At 47.2% G+C, this 21,086-nt stretch overlaps 1 protein-coding gene and 1 long non-coding RNA gene across 7 annotated transcripts in view; one reads left to right on the top strand and one right to left on the bottom strand.

The window, feature by feature from the left end:
- Positions 1-8,182, top strand: part of LOC128781476 (uncharacterized) — a 44,850-nt gene extending 36,668 nt beyond the window's left edge. Inside the window, exons 2-3 of the long non-coding RNA XR_008427453.1 lie at positions 4,322-4,489; positions 5,808-8,182. This is a non-coding gene — a long non-coding RNA (uncharacterized lncRNA). The remainder of the gene's footprint in view (positions 1-4,321; positions 4,490-5,807) is intronic.
- Positions 1-21,086, bottom strand: part of SNX29 (sorting nexin 29) — a 611,689-nt gene that overhangs the window by 95,451 nt on the left and 495,152 nt on the right. For all 6 annotated transcript variants that reach the window (XM_045204448.3, XM_024571345.3, XM_045204449.2 and 3 more), the window contains one exon: positions 16,853-16,992. In XM_045204448.3, the coding sequence (XP_045060383.2) occupies positions 16,853-16,992 (140 nt within the window). The remainder of the gene's footprint in view (positions 1-16,852; positions 16,993-21,086) is intronic.

Genomic DNA, 21,086 nt, shown 5'->3' with positions numbered 1-21,086 from the left:
AATATTCCTGGTACTGAGCATTCACTCCCTGATATAACGCATGTTTACACAGCACACCCCTTCTGTGCACGTACAGCTCTTCCCTAATACTTTGGTACAGACAGTGCTGAAGAAGGGATTCCAGACCTGGGTAAGATGGAGTAAGCTCATTCTACCAAATGCAGCTATCAAATGTGGAGAGAAAGCACAAGGCAGGAAGCTATCTGAGGACTTTGAAAAGTAAGTAATGGCAGGTGGGTTGGAGAAGATGACCAGAATCTGATGAATCATCAAACCTGCATTGAGTTTACTATTTTTCACCTCTAGTCTCCTCCAGCCTGGGATCAAGGCAGTTGGACCCCTGAAAGTGGGCAGGGTATGGCCAGAGGGCTCCAGGAGAGCCCCCTAGTTCTAGCTCGGAGAACAGGAAAGCAGACAATTAATGCTCAGAAAGAGTGGGGGACATCTGTGTTTCTTTTCTTTCTCTCCCCTGTTTCCTCACACCTCAGTCTGCAACTGCCCACCAGTCCCTAAAACTCGGAGGGGGAGGGTGTGGTAAAATGAACAATGGCTCCCCAAAGATATCCACATTCTAATCCCTGATGCTTTATATGGCAAATGGGATTTTTGCGGATGCAATTAATTTAGGGATTTGGGATGAGAGTATCCTGGATTATCAGGGTGGGCCCACTGTGATCCACAAGTCCTTATAAGAGGAAGACAGGAGGTCATTCAAAGAGCAGTGGATGAAGTGGAGTCTGGAGTGTTGCAAGGAAGGGGCCCCCATGTGAGCAGCTTCTAGAAGTTGGAAATGGCAAGGAAACAGATTCTGCCCTACAGACTCCAGAAGGAACCAGCCCTGCTGACACTGACTTTAGTCTAGTGTCAGCTGACTAAAGGCTGATTTTAGACTTCTGACCTCCAGAACTATAAGAGAATAAATTCGTGTTGTTTTAAGCCATCAAGTTTGTGGTAATGTGTTACAACAGCCATGGTAATCTAATTAAGGGGGAAATCTTCCTCTTCAATTGGAAAAGCTGTGGTCCCTTTTTCTCTCTGGCCCCTCCACTTGTCCCTGGACAGGGGTGCAGTCATGGAACTATTTAGCCTTGACCCAATCCTCACATCTTATACAAAAGTTAACTCAAAACAAATCACAGATCAATTATAAAATTATAAAACTTTTAAAAGAAAATCTAAGAGAAAAATTTTACAACCTTGGATTACGTAGAGTTCTTCGACATGAAACCAAAAGCATGATGCACAATAAAAATATTTGAGAAATTGGATTTCATTGAAGTCAAAACTTCTGTTGTGCAAATGACACTGTTAAGAAAAAATAAAAAGGCGAGCTACAGATGGCGAAATATTATCTGTAAAAGGCGAAATACAGATAATATTTGCTAATTACCTATCTGATGAAGGATTTGTATACAGAATATATAAAGAACCATTAAAACTCAACAGTAAAACAACAAACAATCCAATTTTTAAAAAGGAGCACAAGACCTGAACACACATTTCCCCAAAGAGAACATAGCTAAGAAAGATAAGCACAGGAAAAACTGAGCAATATCATTAGCCATCAGGAAAATGCCAACTACGACCACGATGAGATCTACTACACACTCTTTGAACGACTAAAATAAGAAACTGACAATACCAAATGTTGACGAGGGTGCAGGGTCCCTGCAGCTCTCATGCATCTACTGTGAGAGTGTACAACGGTACAGCCACTCCAGAACATAGCTACCACGCTACTCTTAGGTATTTACCCCGGAGAAATGAAAAATTTAGTTCACATAAAAAGCTGCACACGAATGTTTGTATTAGCTCTATTCAAAATTGTCAACAACTAGGACAAACATGTGTCTTTTGTGAATGGATAAACAAAATGTGGTATATCCATATAATGGACTACTACTCAGCAATAAAGGGAACTAACTTCCGATATACCCAACAATGTGGATGAATCTCAGAGGAACTGTGCTGAGTGAAACAGGCAAGAGGTTACTTAGAGTATGGTTCCGTGTGGATGACATTCTCAAAAAGGCAAAACTACCATGGCAGAGAACAGATCAGCAATTGCCAGGGCTCAGGGCTGGGGGGAACGTGTGACCATAAAGGGATAGCACAGGAGAGTTTTCTGCGGTGATGGAACTGTCCTATATCCGGACTGTGTGGTGGTGGTTATGCAAATTTATACATGTATTCAAATTTATAGAGCTGAACCCCTGTAAAAAGTCAATTTTACTATTTGCTAAAATTTGTTTTTTAAGTCAAGGCAAGCAGGACTCTGGTCAATATAATAGAAACTCTGACTCGGCCCTTTCCCCTTCTCTGAGTGCCACTGTTGGTTCATGGGCCATCTGGGCTCTAGTCACTGGCCTTTCTTCCATCTTCTTACTAGCTAAAATATCACTTGCAGAATTTCACAGCTGCGCCCCCCACCCCACCCAGTCATACCCTTTCATATCCTATCTAGGAGAAGTTATTAATCTGTGGTAGTTGCAAAAACAGCCCCAATAACTCACCCCCTCTGCATCTAGTCCTTTGCCATGTGACTTTGCAGCACCCTCCCACTCTGACCCTGGTCTGTGCTTTGGGATTTGCCTTGGCCAATGGAATGTTAGCAAACATGACACAGTCAGAGCTTGGAAAGTGTTACAATGACTGGGCTTTTCCTGTTCTCACTCTGCCATACAAACCCAGACTAGCCCTGCCGGGCCCCAGGTGTCCCATCATTCCCAGTCATGGCCATCCTAAATATGGAAGCAAATGGAGCCAAAATCAGCTGGGCCTCACAGCCTGTCACTCAGTGCATAAGCAATACGTCATTGTTACTGTATGCCACCAAGCGTACAATGGTTGTTCACTACACAGCATTAACATGGTAGTAGATAACTGAACAGAAACCAATAAAGTGGCCACTCTCAGTTATCACTCATATCACTCATAGGAATCACCAAAAAGTGCAGGGAGAAGTGTGGAGTCCTGTGAAATTGTGTGACCCACTGAGAAGAAAGCCCTCACAGACACTGGTTACATGTTGGTGGGACGAGATAATTTGGTCTGCAGAGGGCCATCAACTTCTTGTGTGGCACAGCCTCACCTCCCTGGTATTAGAGAATGTTTATTACTATTTCTTTTACTAACCCAAAATAGGATGGAGGTAATTGTGCTCAAAATAACCTAATCAGCCTCCTTTGCTCCAAACTGAATTTTCAGATGCTCTAATGTTTAAAAATATAAGACATGAAGTAGGGCAAGCAATTGTAATAATATCTAAGCTTTCAACTCAAATCATGTTGAGATTGAAGTGAGGGTCTGAACAAAGAATTAAGGGAAACGTGACTGAAGCTGAAATAGCTTCCCTTGAAGAAGCTCCTATTAGGTGACATTTCATTTAATCCTGTCGGCAAGCCTGCAAGTTCTGTGCTACTGGACCCGTTTTATAGATAGGAAAACAGAGGCACAAGAAATCAAGGTCACAGGTCCCCTGGGTAGTAGAGCTGAATTTGAACTGAGGTCTGTCTGACTCAAAACTCTGCTTTTCAGTTAGGTACCAAACTGCCGTATGAATCATATAAGAAATTAATAACAAAGCTTTGGACTACCTATTATAATGAAATCTGACTATTCATCACACTGAACAAGTTTGCTGGGGTGAAGGTCCATTGTTTTAGGGGAATCTGGTACTTTGCAGCCTCTGAGCTCAAAAATGTGGGGCTCCACCATAGGGATGCCATCCTGATATTAACAAGATCACAGAGCCTCAGTCTTCCAGATCAACTTGACTGATATTTGGGAAGAAAGGGAGTGGGGAGTCTCTCTCCATGGTGGGGAGACTGATGGAGAAATTTATACCGTCTTCCAAATATCCTCAGTGAGTGTGCTTGCTGTGTGTTCCTTTGAGAGTCCACAGCCCCAAGGTCTTCCCTGGTTCCAAGGAGCCAGAGATAAGCTGTGCATACTCTTGCTAACAAGAGAAGCAATGAGCGTTATCATTGCAGCCTCAGGAAAACTGGTAAGTGCTTACCATGTACCTGGTGTGAAGCTGTTAGATCTTTGAATTGCCTCCTGAGGTAGGGCCTATTATCTGTCCCATTTTACAGATGGGTAAACCGAGGCACAAAGCCCTTAAAGGGTGTAATCCAAGTTTACCAAGATAATAAATGGCAGGGCCTCAAGTGAAACCCAGGCCTGCCTCACTGCAGCCCTTTCTGTCGACAACCATTCTTTATGCCTTTCACGTGAAAGTCATGAAACCAGCTACGTCCCAAACCTGGACAGAATGGCTTGTTTCCTGTTGCATTACTAACTTCTCAACCTGCCTCCCCAGAGCAAGCTAGTGGGAGAAATATCCACAACTCTGCTATAGCAAGTTCTCATGTGTGAAAAAGAACAAGGATCCTGTTCCTACTCAGTAGTGCACGACCTGCTTTATCTTCTGAGTGATGTGGGCCAAGCCAGCAGCTGTCTGCTCAAAGGAGAGTGTTCCTGGGCCAAGGTAGGCAGGACCTTTGCTCTCTCGTATGATTAAAACATCCTGGGCATATTTGATTAATGAAGAACAGGAAGGGGCCGTGGCTCAGAAGCAAACCAGTTAGGAAGAGGAGGGGTGGGGTTTCTCAGACCACTTCTCTCAACAGGGTCAAAGCCCTCCCTCCTTAACCTCCTCAGCCCCGTTTCCCAGGTCTTTCTGTGCAGCAGTTACTTAAGAGTTAACCCCAAAGTGGGAGAGATGGTAGAACCTTGGACAGCACCACGCAGCAGTGGCATAACAGATGTATGCAATGAGAGGCCACAGCAGGGATGGTCAGACACCCTGCAGAGGAGAGGTAGTGTGGCCCCAGATGAGTGTGAGAAGTGTAGGCTTCCTGTCCTGGGGGCATGGAGGACAACCATTCCAATCCAGACCTTGGAAAGAGCCCAACATGCAGAAATTTAGGAGTGCTCTATGACGTGCTTCATTTTGACTTCATGGTCACAAAGGAGAGGGGCTGCCGAACCATACAGACTCAGCTTAACCCTCCCCACTCCACCTCATCTCAGCTGTGAGACCATGGCTAGGTCACTTCACTGTCAGGGGCTCGGTTTCTTCATCTGAAAAAAGGGAACAATAACACCAACCTTAAAGGTAGATGTGAAGACTTAATGCAAGAAAACCCCCTAGCTTGACACCTGGTTTCTTCTCCTTATCTCCTTGGCCGTGGAGCCACAGGGGTTTGCAGCTGGTTAAACAAGAGCCAATGCCAATCCAGCTTTGTGGGTTGGACCAGGGTTTCTCAGCCTTTGCACCACTGACCTTGGGTCCAATAACTCTGTTGTGGGAGGTTGTCCTATGCATGGTAGGATGTCTACCACATTCACTAGACTATACCCACTGGGTTCTAGTACTATGTCCCCCCAGTGTGACAGCCAAAAATGTTTCCATTCACTGCCACCGTCCCTGGGGTTGGGCAATGAGGTGACACTGCCCCCAGTTGAGAACCATGGGGGTAGGGGTACAAGGAAACCCAATGGGGCATAAAGGGCAGGGGTAGTGACTGAGAGAAAGTAGGAACATCAACAAAATCAGAATAAATAGCCCTGCAACAGCTGCTCTGCACAAGAACCTTTCAGGTAAATTGTACCTGTGAATTGAATTTGTGTCTTGAACTTATTAGGTGAGAGCCAGACTTCCTTTTCAACCCTAATATAACCTGTGACCAGCTCCCTGGAATAGATGCCATTGCCCTCCAAGAATCCATGTCCCTTGGTGAGCTGCTAAAAATTACAGAATTATAGGCTGATTTTCTTTTTGTTTGTTTTGTTTTGTTTTACAGGTACACAAGCATTGCCTATGGCCAGCAAAGACCAGAAACAAAAACTGCCACAGAGAAGACACTCAGGCAGGCACTTAGCCCTGAAGAATCAAACATATGGCTGATCGAGGGGCCCTCTGGGGATACAGTACCTTCCATACAGGGAGAGGGCAGGGTGACGGGATGTATTTGGATTTGAAGCAGAAATCACTGCCTGGAGATTGTGTTGATGGATGCATTAGTCGTCAGGCCCAAACTATGAAGGGGACCTTAGTCAGGATGCCAGGCTCTGTCTTGTGGGCCTGGTGTCAGAGTTACCCCAGTCAACATCTCATCATCATTGTCCCCTGGGATTAAGTGGGTCCCTGCCTCCTTCCACCCTGTAGTCCTTCATGTGTTGAACAGATCTAATGCAGTCCCCTTTTACCCAAGGAGACTTTAAATATCCAATAGGCCATGTGTGGCCCACAGAAATTTTGTTTGGCTCACAAATTAGTTTCCAACTATGTAATTTAAAGATTTGATTTTATATCTAGTTATGGGTTTCTGCCATTTATTGGAAAATTCAAAGATATGGCAACCTGCAGCCCTATACAGCAATAATCGCCTGGGGTGAATAGCGGCTGACCCTCTTCGACAGGGTCTGTGAGCTGTACTCTCCACCCCTCCCTACTGTCACACTGTTAGGCTTTATTTACTTAAATGACCTGCCTCTTCCCTATGGGTACCTGAGTCTGCCACAGTCCCCAGTTAATAGGGCTAAATTCGGGGTGTTTGCTCTGTTGATCCTAGATGCTGGGAAGGTGCCAAGCATCAATAAGCAAGATGCTGAAAAGTCACAAAAGCAAGTCAGGAGGGCCCTCCCACTGAGACATGTCTGTCCCAATTAGGGGTGTCAGTCCTGATGGCGAGCTGCTTCCTCCGAGTACTGTGGGGATAAGAGGTGGGAGCTAAGAGACAGTGACAAAAGGCTGCAATGGGAAAAAAGGTTTCCCCTCTAATTTCTACAAGTCTGTTCACGGTGCCTCCGAGCTGGGGGTGAGGCATCAGAGCTTTGCCTTCTGTCATGTCCAAATGGAGCCCCAACACCTTGGAAAGGGTGAAAGACTCTACAAGCTCAAATGGCCTCTCTCTGGTCTAAGTTATTCAAGGACCCCAAGGGGTTATAGTTCCCCAAACAGTCACTGAAGTCAATTTCCAGGAGGAACTGTTCACAAGGCGCCACATGGGAATAAACTGCCCTTTTGTGCAAAATGACAGCAAACAACCCTCCAATGCCTCAGACAGCGTCAGGTCCAGAACCCAGTTCCCACAGAGAGGCCTGCCTGTCAGAGGCGGTGGCGTTTCTAAGCAGGGTGATGGACCTGAACCAATTCCCAGGGTTGCCAGTAAGAGGCGTGACAGGCCGGCTGGCACTTGCAAAGGCACTGCTTCCCCTCCACAGCTCTCTGTGACTTGTTCACGGTGCTCCTCAATGACCAGGGTGACAGCTGTGCAGTGCCACCTGCTCTGTGGTCCGCAGCCAACTTGGCAGTGAAGAAGGAGGACAGCTTGCTGTTCTTGATTCTCTGAGACTAGCTGCTGATTCTGCAGGAGACTTCTCTGGGAAACACTCTGCCCTCACAACTCCAACCCAGCTTCCTCCAAGTCTCCGCCCTCCTCTCCCTCGGCTCCACTGGCTCCACACTGCTGGCCCTGTCCCCAGCTTCCATCCTGGGCTGTCATCTCTTCTTATTCTCCCCCATTCCCTGAGTACCTTCCCCACCTCTGTACTTACGGCTCTCAAGTTTGTATCAGGAAATTTTTCCCCAAGGAGTAGGTACAATTTCCCAATTCCTGAAAGAGATGACTCTTTGGGATTTAAAAACAAGAAGTCAGAATTCCTGGGAGTTCTCGAGAATTCCCCAAATCATAACTTAGCCTTAAAATATTCCCAACATTCTTCATACCATTTATTCACTATTGTGGAAATTTAAAATGATTTGCTTAATAAATAAAAAATATTTAGTTTGGTAGTATTTACAGAGAATCATCATAGCCTGGAGCGAATATTCGAACACTGGAAAACACTGCTGGGAACTGTTGGGATAACAATGCACCCAAGCGAGTCTCCTAACAGACAGAATTGCTTGTGGAAATCGCTAATATAAGGAGTTACTGTGCTTCCAAAACTTATTTTTTTCTTGGATTGCCATTCACATCAAGTATACCGTGCACATAAACTTACTAGCATTTGCAAGAATGACTCACTGTTTGCAGCAGACAGAGCCATGAACACACACTTACAACACAGCATCAGCTAAAAACGCAAGACTGACTAATTAGATCGTGATCATTTCTCTCCTACCAGCTCCTGTCCTAGTTCCTGGAAACGCAGACCTTAACCTCCAACTCCGTGTTGGCTCTTCCTGCTCTTCCTGCTCTCGCTTCTCTCTGCTGGGTGTAGATTCCTTCAAAGCACGAATGTGGATTGTTGCACTTTAATTTTCACAGGAGAATTAAGAGTATTTCTTCCTGATTTCTTGACTGATTTTTCTGAGATTTGGAAACGTAGTATTTCCAGACCTGATGCCAAGGTCAGAGTGTGCAGTCCTAGCAGGCCCTCGCATTTCTCTCTTGCTGCACTCCCAGCCTGCCATCAGGACCTCAGAGAGACCGGTTTCTAAACCTAACACCTGGTTTCCACCTACAAGGCTCCCAAACTGGTTCCCCCTTCAGCCCCTTGACCACCATTCGCCTAGACATCCAGCCTCCAACACTTGGTAATCATCTGGTTCAGCTCTCCCCCCATTCACCTTTTCCCTGGGCGACTATGAAAGCACCCTACCCCATCTCCCAACCCCACTCCCTGTCACCCGGGCTGCCACCACAATACCCCAAAGCACAGACCTGATCTCAAAGGCCCTTCTGAGAGACCAAGATGGAAACTCCCTCAGGACCTGCCACCCTCAGGTCCCAGCCCTGCTTTCCAGAACGTCCTGACCACAGGGCAAGGACCCTGTTCTCTGGCCACAGTAGATGGCATGGGCTCTTTGAACTTGGCAGCAGTTCTGCATTTCTGGGAAGAACATCTCTCCCTTCTCTGCCTAGCAAAATTCTGCATATTAAATTGGTATATGATGGTGGGGTTTGTGGTATCTGAACAATTTTTAAATGCACTGGCCATCTGAGCCAGATTTGTCCATAAGAATCAATCCTACAGACCTACCTGCCAAAATGTGTGTCTATTGAAATGTTCCTGGCAACACTGAGGGAAATAAAGTCTAGAAACATTTTATAAGTTCAAGAAAAGCAAGGTGAAGTAAGTTACAAAACAGCCGTTGTAGTGGGTACTGCAGTTTTCAAAAAGAATGAGCCAGCCTCATTACATTCAGAAGGCAAACCACGGATCGCTGTGTAGAGGGTGGCTCTGGTTTACGTAAGCATTGACAATTTCTGCGGTTACATAAGAAACCCGCCAGTGATCACAGGTTGGGGGTGGGGGCACGATGCACAGTAGAGGGGCGTGTGACGTGTATTTCATCTCATGTCTTTCTGTGGTGCTTCAGTATCTTTTTAATACCGTAAGTTTATCACTTCCTCCAAAACGTCTGCTCCCCAGACTCTCCTTCCCCCATGCTCCCTTTCTGCTGGCAAAAAATAGTTACATATATCCAGAGCTTACTATGTGAAAGGCACTGCTCTAAAAGCTTGGCATGCGTGTGCTCACGTAGCCCTCACGGACACCCCATCAGGTGGATGCTACTGACATCTCCACCGCACGGTTGAAGGCATTAGGCCCGGGAGAGCTTAAGTGACTTGCTCGGGGCCACCCAGCTAGTCAGTGGCAGAGCTGGGGCACCAACCGGGCAGTCTGACACATAACTAGGCACTCTGCAAACTCCTGCTAAGTCAACGAGAGACATGCTGCCTGGTAACATCATGACCTATACATATGTTGGCCCGGGTGCTGGGTCCATCTGTGTAATGCCCTTACCAACCTCCCCACTGGCCCTGGGGCCTGTGAAGAGTAGGTGCTCGCTCAATCAACGTTTGGTGTCTTGAACACAGTTTGTTTGTACTTAGCGCTGGGGGCATCTGTATCGCTGCCTGGTCTGGCAGGAGCCTGGGCATGTCATAGAAGTCCTCTTCTCTCCCACTTGACACCTGCTTGTCACACCGGCCTCCCTGTTACCTTGGCTAAGCCTGCAACTCCTCCTGCCAGGACCCTAAAAAAGCCTTGCAAACTGCTCCCCCCAAGGCCATTGTCAATCCCACATCCAGAGTGAGATTTTAAGAACATAAACCAGGTCATGTCACACCCCATTCCAAACCTTTTGGTGGCTTCCCAACCGACTTAGAGTAAATCTCAGCTCTGACTGGCATGGCTCAGTTAGTTGAGCATTGTCCTCAAAAGCAAAAGGTCGCTGGTTTGATTCCTGATCAGGGCACATGCCTGGGTTGCAGGCCAGTTCCCAGTTGGGGAGTGTGTGAGAGGCAACCTATTGATATTTCTCTCTCTTTCTCCCTCCCTCCCCATCTCTCTAAAAGTAAATAAGTAAAATATTCTCAAAAAAAAGAGTATATCTCAGTCATTGTTATGGCCTCCAAGGCCCTGGTGACCTCCTGCCCAGCCTGTCTGTACTGGCCACACTGGCATCATCTGACACACTCAGCTCGTTCCTGCCTCAGGGCCTTTGTACTTACTAATCTGTCTGAACACCCTCCCCTGAGGAATTCACAGGGTCTTCCCGCAGAGAGGCCTTTCCTGACCATTTTACAGAAAACGCCCTGTGTGACTCTATAGTCTCTAATTCTACATTAATTCTCTTCATTTTCACTTATTATATGTGTGTATTATATGTTTATTTGTCCACTTTCCATCTCCCCTACTCTGTAAAGGCAGAGGATTTTTTAGTTTTTGTCTATTTTGTCCTCTGCTATATCCCCAGCATTTGTTCAGTACTTAGTAGGTGCTCAATGAACAGTGGCTGGATGAAAGAGATGTTTGCTGAATACAAGCCCCTTTCCGTATATCCACTCATAAGGGGACTTTCCACATATCCACTGAGCAGAGTCCTGTCCCAGAGATGTTCCAGATTCCCCCACTTTCTCTGGAAATTGTAGAAGCTGGGCCCATCATCCTCTTCCTTGCCCTACCCCCTCCTCTCTGTGGAGGTGACCTCTCTCCTGTCACCACCAAATGGAGAGACATGGCAGAAATGGAACATAATCACTGTGATAGATGGGCGGCCGGGGGACAGGGAGGCTACCTGAATAGCAGGGAGGAAGAGCTGTCGCCCTCATCACTTTCAAAAAAAGCCATTCATCAGGGTCTCCTAGGATGGGAGCCCTGCAGATCTGGAGGGCCAGCACCGTGGGGACCAAACTTGGGCTGCACCCCTTCACAGCCCATTTACGTGCCATCTTCCCAGGTCACAGGCTCGGGTCCCCCAGGGGAAGGGCCTCCAGGGAAGGAGACCCGGGTGTTTTCCTGCCGGGGAGAACCACATCTCAGAGCAGCGTGGCTGTCAGGGCCCAGGCCACAGCTCATCTCCTCACAAAGCCAGAGCTCAGCTGGAGGCCCAGTTTCCCCAGGGCAGGCCCAGAGTCACCTTATCCAGAGCTGGAGGAACCCGGAGGGGAAGGAGGGAAAGAAAGGCTGACTTCGGAGTAATCCGCGTTATTAACAGTCACCCCAACAGGTCAGCGATCGTGGCACTTATCCTATACAGGAGGAAATTTAGACTTACAGAGGCAAATCCTTGGCCCAAGATCACCTTCTGTTTAGTGGTGGAGCTGGGATATCGCTGACTCCAAAGTCCCCACACTTTCCACTTGGCAAGCAGGGGCCTCAAACTCATCTGCCTTTGAGGACAGGTCGCTGACGTGAATCAGTGAGGCAGGCCAAGGGCAAATCCAAGAGTGAGAGTTCAGAAAGGTGCCAGGCTGGGGGATACTTATTCCATGAAAGTTTTTCACATTTTTATATATTCTCTATACCTTTCAATTCAATATAATACCAAGTTATTATTACTACTTCAAGGTATATGAGATATATGCCATTTCTCTCCCTTTTTTTGTAAAAATAACTTTATCTTTTCTCATTTAAAAAGCAGGTGAATATTATGAGAAAACAAGCAAGAAGACAGACCATAATTTTACCTACCAGAAAAAAATTTTTTTAAATGATGTACACTTGACATAAAACATTATATTATTTTCAGATATACAACATTATGGTGTGATATTTGCATATATTGCAAAATAATCACAATAAATCTAGTTAATATCCATCATCCCAGAGTTACACAAATTTTTATATTTTATTTATATTTACATATTTTTAATATTTTTCTTTAAAACACTATCCACACCTAAGCATCCTGTCAGTCCAGCCACATATTTTGAGACTTCAGGAATAGGGTCTGTACTCCTTCTGGCACCTGGGCAACACTGAAGACTTTGGAGCCCAAAGGTTGGGCTAACAAAGCAATGTGAGTCAAAGGTTCCTAGGAAGGAGCCCTGTAACTCCTGGTAGCAGTGACTTGTAAAGCAAAAGGTATCAGCGTAAGCTCAGGTGACCTGTGGCGGTGCACAGTTTGGAGCATTTCATCCTCGAGCTAAACCCCTGCTCACTGAGAGAACACGGCAGCTCCTGTTTCAGCAAAAAATAAATTTAACAACTTTAAGAGTGAATGTGGCAGCAGATGGGGGTGGGGAAAACATCGACTGCATTTTCTGCTGAAAATCCAGTTGGGAATTTGTGCTGTGACCTACATTACTCTAGTTTCCATCCCCATAACTTTCTCTCCCCTCAAGGAACAACAGAACATGATACATTTCCCAAGGATAAATTACTCTGCAAAAAAAGCCCCATTTTAATAGCATGCTAAATGACAGCACAGCAAATCAGTTAAGCCTTCACTGATTTGCGGTCCAGTTCCGCAGGATGAATTCTTGGAATCCAAGCCTCCCTTCATTAATGTGCTTTCAAAAGCACACCTGATATTTCCCTCAGTATCTGCTAACATCTGCCATGTGTCACGTCTCAGAGTACACCTTTCTCTGAAATGCCCAGGCAACATAAAGTATGTGGGGCTCCCAGAAGAAGGGGGTTTTGGGGGACTGCCATTCATCTACTCTCCATTTTGGTGGGCAGACTCTGGTCCCCACCCGGGTCAGGCTGATACACAGAGTTCAAAATGGAAAAGAAAGGGTTCGCTTCCTACTGCCCTACTTTCTAATGCAGAGACTGCTGCTGGCATTAGCAAGGAAGGCAACGGGAGGCAGAGAGATTTGGAGAAAAGATTCAACCTGCTGATTCTTCAACTCTCAGGTTTGTACAGATGGTAGAATACTTGGAAGTCATGGTGGCCCTTGCAGAACACAGTGAAATGCTGACATAGTAAACAGAAAAAAATAAACCAGAAAAGTGTGTGCAAAAGCAGGTCCCATATAATATTGGACTCCAGGCTGCACAAGCCTGAGAGATTTATTTAAAAAAAAGAACAAAAACAAAAACAAAAAAACACAAAATGCCAGAAGAAAACCACAAGCAAATTCTACCCACAGGCTTTTATTCCCTTGCCTATCTTCCCTCTCCCTCCCCAAACTGAAGTGGGACCACCTTTTCTGAAGTTTAGCAGTGGACTAGCTCATAGAACATACCAGGGAGCACAAGGGTGAGCCCAGTGCATCATGGGTAACAGGCAATGTCTGGTCCTCACCTCCAAACCCTGTATGGAGAGGCCATTTGAGCAGTGGATAAGAGGCAGGACTGCAAACTCAGGTGTCTGCAGAGGCCAGGCAGGTAATGTGAGAGTGATGCCACTTGAATACATGAGGAAAACAGCCAAAACCAACAAAAGAGACCAAGGAAGGCTCAGCTTGGTGTCCAAGAGACAATGGTTGGGGGTGGAGCTCCACAGGGACAAGGCAGCATGTCCGGCAAAGCTGTACCCACGTGTGGTTGAGTGAAAGTGGAAGTAGGCATCTGTCCATCCCGCTGCCATAACAAAATGCCCCACGGTATTTGTGCCTTAAGCAACAGATTCATTTCTCACAGTTCTGGAGGCTAAAAGTCCAAGATCAAAGAGCCGGCAGATTCGGTTCCAGGTGTTTGGTTCCTTTCTGGCTACCAGACAGCTGCCTTCTCATTGTGGCCTCACATGGCAGAGAGGGGACCCTCAGGTCTCTCTTCTGCTGATAGGGGCAGTGATGTCATCATGGGGCCCACCCTCATAACTTCATCCAAACCTAATCACTTCTAAAAGACCCCAAATATCACCACATTGGAGGGCAGCACTTCAACATATGGGTTTGGGGTGGGAGGAACGAACATTCACTTCAGAACAAGGTGTGACCAATTCTCATTTTCAAGAGTAGCCTGATATCTGATTTTTTTTAAATCTGACACCTAATTTTTTGATGATGGCAAGACTTCAATTATGAAAAACAAATAACCAAAACCCACTGGACTGATCAGAGGATCACGCTGCATCCTCAGGTCGTGGGTTTGTCATCCATGCCCCGAAATGGGCTGTGGGACCAAACAGCCCAGGCTTCCCATGTGCTGGTGGCTAAGCCAGGGGTCAGCCAGGTACCTAACTTCTCAGAGCCTCGCTTTCCTCAGAGTATGAGCTGGAACCTTAGGACCCTGCGCTTGTATGAACAACTTTGTAAGGTTCCCCCTAATGAAACGGAGATACAGTGCCCACCTAATGGGCTCTCAGGCAGATAAAGCAGGTCAGCTGTTAAGCCAGTGCCTGTAGTAACTGCTCACCAACGGGAGGGGAGGAAGGGAGCCACACCAGCCTAGTACACGAGGCCATTTGTGTCCAGTAGCTAAAGCTGACCTTTAGGATGCTGAATCAGCATTGAAAGAGCCAAGGAAATCTGTCAAGATTTATTTTAAAAATATGCTTTTCAGGGTTTATTTCCTTAACCAAGAGAGGTTTAAAAAAAAAACTAAACAATCTAGGAATCTCTTAGGGTGAGCTCCTGAGCTGAAATACCAGTCTCACTGTTTTCCGTGGGAGCACACAGACCGGGAATGATCACGTGGGCTCACCAGCTCATCTTCCGTTCCCCCAAACGGAACAACCTGCAGATTCCGACCTGTAACCCATCTCACTCAAAAAGACAAAGGTGGAGAAGGAAGCTTAATTTAGAACTGCAGCAAAAACCAGCAGAGAAAAGCTGTTTAATTCACCTGGGTGCAGACCAATGTTCAGTCAGAAATTTGATGTCAATATTGTGTCATTTGCCACAATCTCCTACTGAAATTCTTTGTGTTTTTAAAGCCCATGAAATTGAACCTTATGTTCTCTGTGCTAATAAGGCACAAAAGGTTTCTCTCCCAGCTCTGATTAATGGCAACCACTGCAGCTGGGATTGCACAACACACTGAGACGCTCTCATTAACACACAATTTTCACAGTTCCTCAGGCTAATGTTTGCTACGCACTGGACCAGCGATGCCGGGATGTGCCAGGCAGGAAGGCCACCAGCTCGCCTGTGTGGGGCAGGGTTTTCTCCTTCTCAGACTCGAGCACGAGCATGCAGCCTCTCTTAGCATCTGAGCCTTAGAACCTACTCTGTAACTCAATTTTCACCAGGGAATTTAGCCAAAATGCAGAGGATTCAGTGAGAGGTTAGTTTCCCACACACACCCTGGGCTGGGGCTGCCTTTAAAAGAGCAGGGACTCCTTTTGTGTGCTACTGTGGCACTTTCAAAACAGTGAGACCAAGGCCCTGGAGTCACAAATAACCGAATAAAAGACAAAGTTTTCTGTACAGTGGGCGTCTTTTATCACAGGCACCAAGTAAAATTATATCTTCTCATAAAAGCCTTAAAACAATTGGAAAAGCATAAGCGGCCAGCTTGGCTGCCATTTCAAAGGCCCTAAGCAGGTGAGAGCGGCAGTGCTGCCCACGTCTGCCGGGGGGTGGGGGGGAGTCCGACTTGGAGACTGGGGCAGTGTGGCGCCCAAGGAGGGGCAGAAATAAGCCCCTGTTCTACGTTACAGCATCACTGTTAGAACAAATCAAGACCCTCCAACCCTGAGCACAGCATTTTAAAGAACATCAGTGAAAGGAAACTCTTATTGCATCTCAGTAAGTCACACAGGCCCAGACCAGCATTTCTCAAACGACGAGTCCCAATCCCACTCAGGGAAGCCACAGGTTTGCTGTGTGTTTCTGTTATGATGATATTTTAGAAATAATGGGATTATATTCTACATCTAAAGACCCTTTAAACACTAGGTGCTGTTTCACCATTCCAGTTCTCAACATGCTAAGGATGTAAATGTCTCAGGCTGATAAGAGACCGAACAGGACAAAGTGGACTCATCGGTGATAAGGTAGTGACACCAAGTGACAGCCACCTGCTTGAAAGCGCTGCACAGATGTTTCCAGGCAACGTGACCCAAGAAAGATGGGGGGGAACGGAGTCAGCAGGCATACTGGCATGGCGCATGGCACACCAGAAAGACCCGCCGCACACCACAGGTTTGGTTTCAGAAAAACGGCCGCAACGTTGCACTGACAACTTTGAGTTGTAACGATGTTGTAAGAGCTTAAAGTGTAAACTTCTTTAAACATTTTTTTACTTAACAAGGACATTTAAAAACAAGGAATTTATACCTAGTTCCAAGTGTATTTATACCTAGTTTTAAGTAAGTAATATTAATATGAAAATCATTTAAGTTGGTACCTGTGGGAGTCTGAGAATTTTTCCTTGGGTTCACTACCCAGGCAGAAGACACTGAGAGAGCATTTTGGCTCTGGAACATCTGTGAGCTGCACAGGAAAGGAATCTTTCCTGTGATCACAATGCATGAAAGTATAAAACCACATGGCCCTGAACTTATTTGCAAACCTCAAATCAACAATGCTCATTTGCAGACTCTCTCTTTCACGAGCCCTTTAGGAACTCCAAAGCGCCGTGGCATGAGTCTCCCACGGCTCCCAGGGCACACCGGGTCCCGGGGTATCTAGGACACAGACACGCTTTGCTGCCCATCCATGGAGGGGAGAACAAAGGACGTGTGGGCGAGCACGTCCCCGTGAATGGTACTTACACAAAGAAGGGCATCAGCTGAATGAGGGTCTCTTTCTTGGGATTGGTGGCAAACTCGGGGACCATCTGGATGACTTTGTTCATGACGTTGCGCAGGTAGTTCTGGAGCTGCTTCCTTCGTTCCTCCACAAACTTGGCATCCTGAGAAAACAGAGAGACAGGCATGCTCAAGCGTGCTTTCCGAGCCTGTCCATAAACTTCCTCCCAGGACATACAATGATCAGTCATTACAGCCCAGGCAGCTAACATTTATGGAGTGACTGCCACATGTAAGGGGTATCTCAGGCCTTACATGTGTGCCCACATTTAATAACAGAGAAGATGCTCATGCTATTAAGTGGGGGAAAGCAGGTCCATCAAACTCCCTATGGTGTGTTCCTATCAATGAATGAAGTCTTAGCAAATGTGGCTGTTGTTTATTGAGTACCTACCACATGCCAAATGCGGTGCTGGGGACTGAGGGTAAAACAATAAACACACAGTCACTGCTTGGCCCTGGTGGAGGTGACTGTGGGGGAGACACAGATAAATCTAGTGACGACATGGGTGAGTGTATAATTATTAATCACACTAAATGCCACCCTGTAAAAAGGGTGCTTGATTTTGCCTTCATAGGAATTTTCTGAAATATAAATCAGTTGCTACTATTTAAGAAAGCTCGTATTAATAAACAAACAAATTCTACCTTGTCTTGAAAAACTAGGAGACGTGGCAGCTCTGTCCTACCCACAGGGTCACACCAGGCTGAGCGGTGCGGTGTTGCCCCAAGGCAGTGCAGGTCTGGCGCAGTCCCACCCTGCCCTGCTCCAGACCCTTCTGCCACCGCCCACCCCACCCTGGATCTCCTTGGCCCTCTCAAGCAGAGCCAGCTTCCCAGGTGTGCACCCTGTGCAGTCACACAGTATGGAACTTGGACTTGTCTAGAAATTCTTAATAATTTTGGAACAAGGGGATCCACATTTCCATGTTGCCCTGGGCCCCACAGATTCTGCAGCCCATCCTGTTCATTCTGATCTGCACTGGCGGCCCTGGTTTACAACAAGAAACCCTGGCCTACGAGGGGGCAGGAAAGGCTTTCTCTGAGGCAGTGATGCTCCTTCTGGACTGAAGCCCAAGAGCAGCGAATAAAGGAACAGCAGAGTGGGCAGTAGGAGGGACAAGGTCCTTCATCCTTACAAGAACAGGAGAAGCACACTCTGTTTAATCGCACGAGTGGAAACTGCAGCCCAGAGAGGGGCTGGGTGGCTCATCCACGAGGTCCCGCAGGTGGAGAGGGGCACTCACCTCCGCCCCACCCCCCGGTGCTGGCACAGCGCCAGCCCAGGCAGGACTCCATCACGGTCTGCTGAATGGGGCCGCCTGCGCAGAGCCACCTGAGTTGAGCACTGCCCGGTCTGCAGCCTGGCCTCTGGCAGAGTCCCCACAAGGCCCAGCCTAGGACCCGAGCATGGCAGGGACATCCTTTAAGTGCCAGATTTAGCGAGTAAAAATACAGGACACACAGTGAAATTTGAATTTCAATAAGCAGTGAGTCATTTTTCAGTTTTTATAACTCATATTCAATAATTCATAATACAATAACTTTTCAGTGTTCAAATGTGCACCACACAATAAAACCTTTCCATGCAATATTTGGGACACACTGAAACTAAGCAATTATTCATTATTCATCTGAAATTAAAATTTTACTGGGTGTCCCGTACTTCATCTGGCAGCCCTTCTCTGAGCACCAGGTGGGAGGAAGAAACACTGAGCAAAGGCCCAGGGCCACTGCCAGGCCTCAGCAGGCCCTCCAGCCCAAAGCCACCCCCTGATAACTGCCTCAGCGGGGACCTTCCACCAGAGGGGTGGCAGTAAGGGAACACTGCCGAGGGCCTCTCCCCCTCACCACCAGCACAGCTCAGGAAGGGGGTAGAGCTGCGCCCTAAAATCGCCTGCAGCCTGGTGGGAGGTGCAGGGGCGCTGAGCGGGCAGAGTGGAGGCACCAGCCAGGAGAGCCGCAGGCCCCTAGCCCAAGCTGGAGCCGTCCAGGCCCTGCTGCTCCCTGGCCTGAATGCCAGATTCTGCTCTGGGGTCTCCAAGTTTCAACCCATCATTAAGCAATTAGATGTTTCTCCTTGGGAAGCTGGTTAATTTGCCAGGTTAGTGCTGAATCGAGCTAATTCAACCTAGTTTTTCATCTGCAGAAGAAGCCTTCAAGGACAGCTTGAGAGGCATGGCTGCGTAAAGACAAGAAAGGAACTCCTCAGCCTTGGAAGAACTGGCACAGAGTCCTCCCTCTTCTGGAGCGGGCTGCTCAACATGCTGGAAAGCAACGAGGAGAGATTGGAGATGGCTCCTCATGTGACTTGTGGGCTGGTCTACAGGGTCCTAGGAAGGTGAAGACCCTCAAAAGGAAGGTCAGAGGATCTACCTAGGAGTTGAATCAGCCCATTTCCGCTTGATTAATGTCTCTTCTCACTCAAGTCCCAGGGGCAACAGTGACTTGGCAGAAAGGTTGTCATCTTGGAGGAACTCCAAATCTTTGCCATGTACGGATTCCTCAAGCTAGCCGGTCCTGGAAACCCAGCCAGCTCCTGAGAAAACCCAGCATGGCAGCAATGTGAATTTTACCGGAGCCATTCGGGAAAAGCAACGATGCCTACGGCATCTCTATTCTCATTCTGCACTCAGTGCTTTCCTTGCCCCACATCCTCACCACATCTCTGAGGCTGGAAACTGAGGCTCAGGCAGGCCAAGAAACTTGTCCAAGGGCTCAGAACCCAGGGCTCCAGGTCTTTAACCTTCAAGCAATGACAGCTGCTCTCAATCCAGAACATTCTTGAATTTACAGAAGAAAAATCTACAGGCCCCCTAAACGGCAGGCTTACCGGTTGGCCTTAGCAGAAAACATCTGCTGTGTGAACAGTAGGTGCCCGTCACCTGTGTGCCTGTTCGCCGGCCTCTGCCAGGGCCACTGCCTCCTTGGTCCTGGAGGTGCCCGCATGGAGAGTCGTGCTGCACTGTGCACAGGGCTGGGCAGAACGCCACGGGGCGGAGGCCATCTCAGAACAACTCATGGATGGCCGTCTGCTCTCTTGTGACTGTCATTTCCGTTTTTATACTTTTTCATCATGAAAATTTCAAAATGCAGCAAGAAGTAGAGCAAATAAATCCCCATAACCTTTTATCTAACAAACATCTTAACTCTTTTCCATATTTGCTTCATCATTTTTACCTTTTTGCTAAGGTGCTTTAAATTAGGCCCTGAATACTTCAGTGTGTATTTCTAAATTACTAAGAACATTTTCCTACTTATTCATTATCACCTCTAACAAAAAAAAAGGTATTTTTTTGTGTTACCTCATACCTAATGTACATTCAAAAATTTGTGTTTTCAAGTGTTCCCGCTGTGTCTGGAATTTTTGAAAAGGACTTGTAGACGTCCTCAGAACAAAGCTGGCAGTTCTTTAGCGGGTCGAGTACGACACTGCTCGTTACAGAGTCCCCTTGGGGATAGGTCCGGGGCTGACCTTCCAGTGAAGGCAGTCCTGCCTTTGCACTACCAGCTGCTTGGGAGTGGTGTGGCCTAAACACAGGTAAACCAGGATGTTTCTGCATCAAATTCATATTCCTGGCCCCCTCGGAAAATGGGTAGAACTGCCCTCCTGAGCTGGAAGCCAGTACCAACCCTGCACCCCGCCTGCTCCCCCAGTCCCATCCTCTGCCTGGCTTCTGAGGCCTGGGTTTGAGACCCCTAATTTATACCAGTTGCATAGACAGTAGGATTGCCCAAGGCCCTACAAACCACTGAAGACCACCCACCCTGTGTGATGATCACATTAGGAGACGGGATGATATTCCCTCAGGCAGGCAGCGATTCACATTGCCATTTTTAGGTCAGGGGAAAACCACCTGGAGCCTTAGGCTTCTCAGCTGTAAAATGGGGATATGGATGGTGCCCACTTAGGATGATAATGTAAACTAATCAGCTGGTAGCCCAAGCATTGCCTGCCAGTCTCTGAGATAGATGCTCATAACTCATAGATGCTCAGCCAGGATGGTTTTATTCAAGAAGTGGCTATGTGTATGGGTTGGGGACTAACTAGTTGGTGAGTGCTCAGGCAGGCAGGGGGCATGTGCTAGGGTGCTGTAACCTACAGGTGCTCAGGGAAGCTTGTAGGAAGTTTACATGAGGGATGGAGAGAGGGTTTCACTCCGAGGAAGTGAGTCCTTGAAGATGCTGCTTCAGCTTC

The sequence above is a fragment of the Desmodus rotundus genome, chromosome 1 (genome assembly GCF_022682495.2).
Source record: "Desmodus rotundus isolate HL8 chromosome 1, HLdesRot8A.1, whole genome shotgun sequence".
Lineage (NCBI taxonomy): Eukaryota > Metazoa > Chordata > Mammalia > Chiroptera > Phyllostomidae > Desmodus > Desmodus rotundus.
This window is presented reverse-complemented; position numbering and strand designations above follow the sequence as displayed.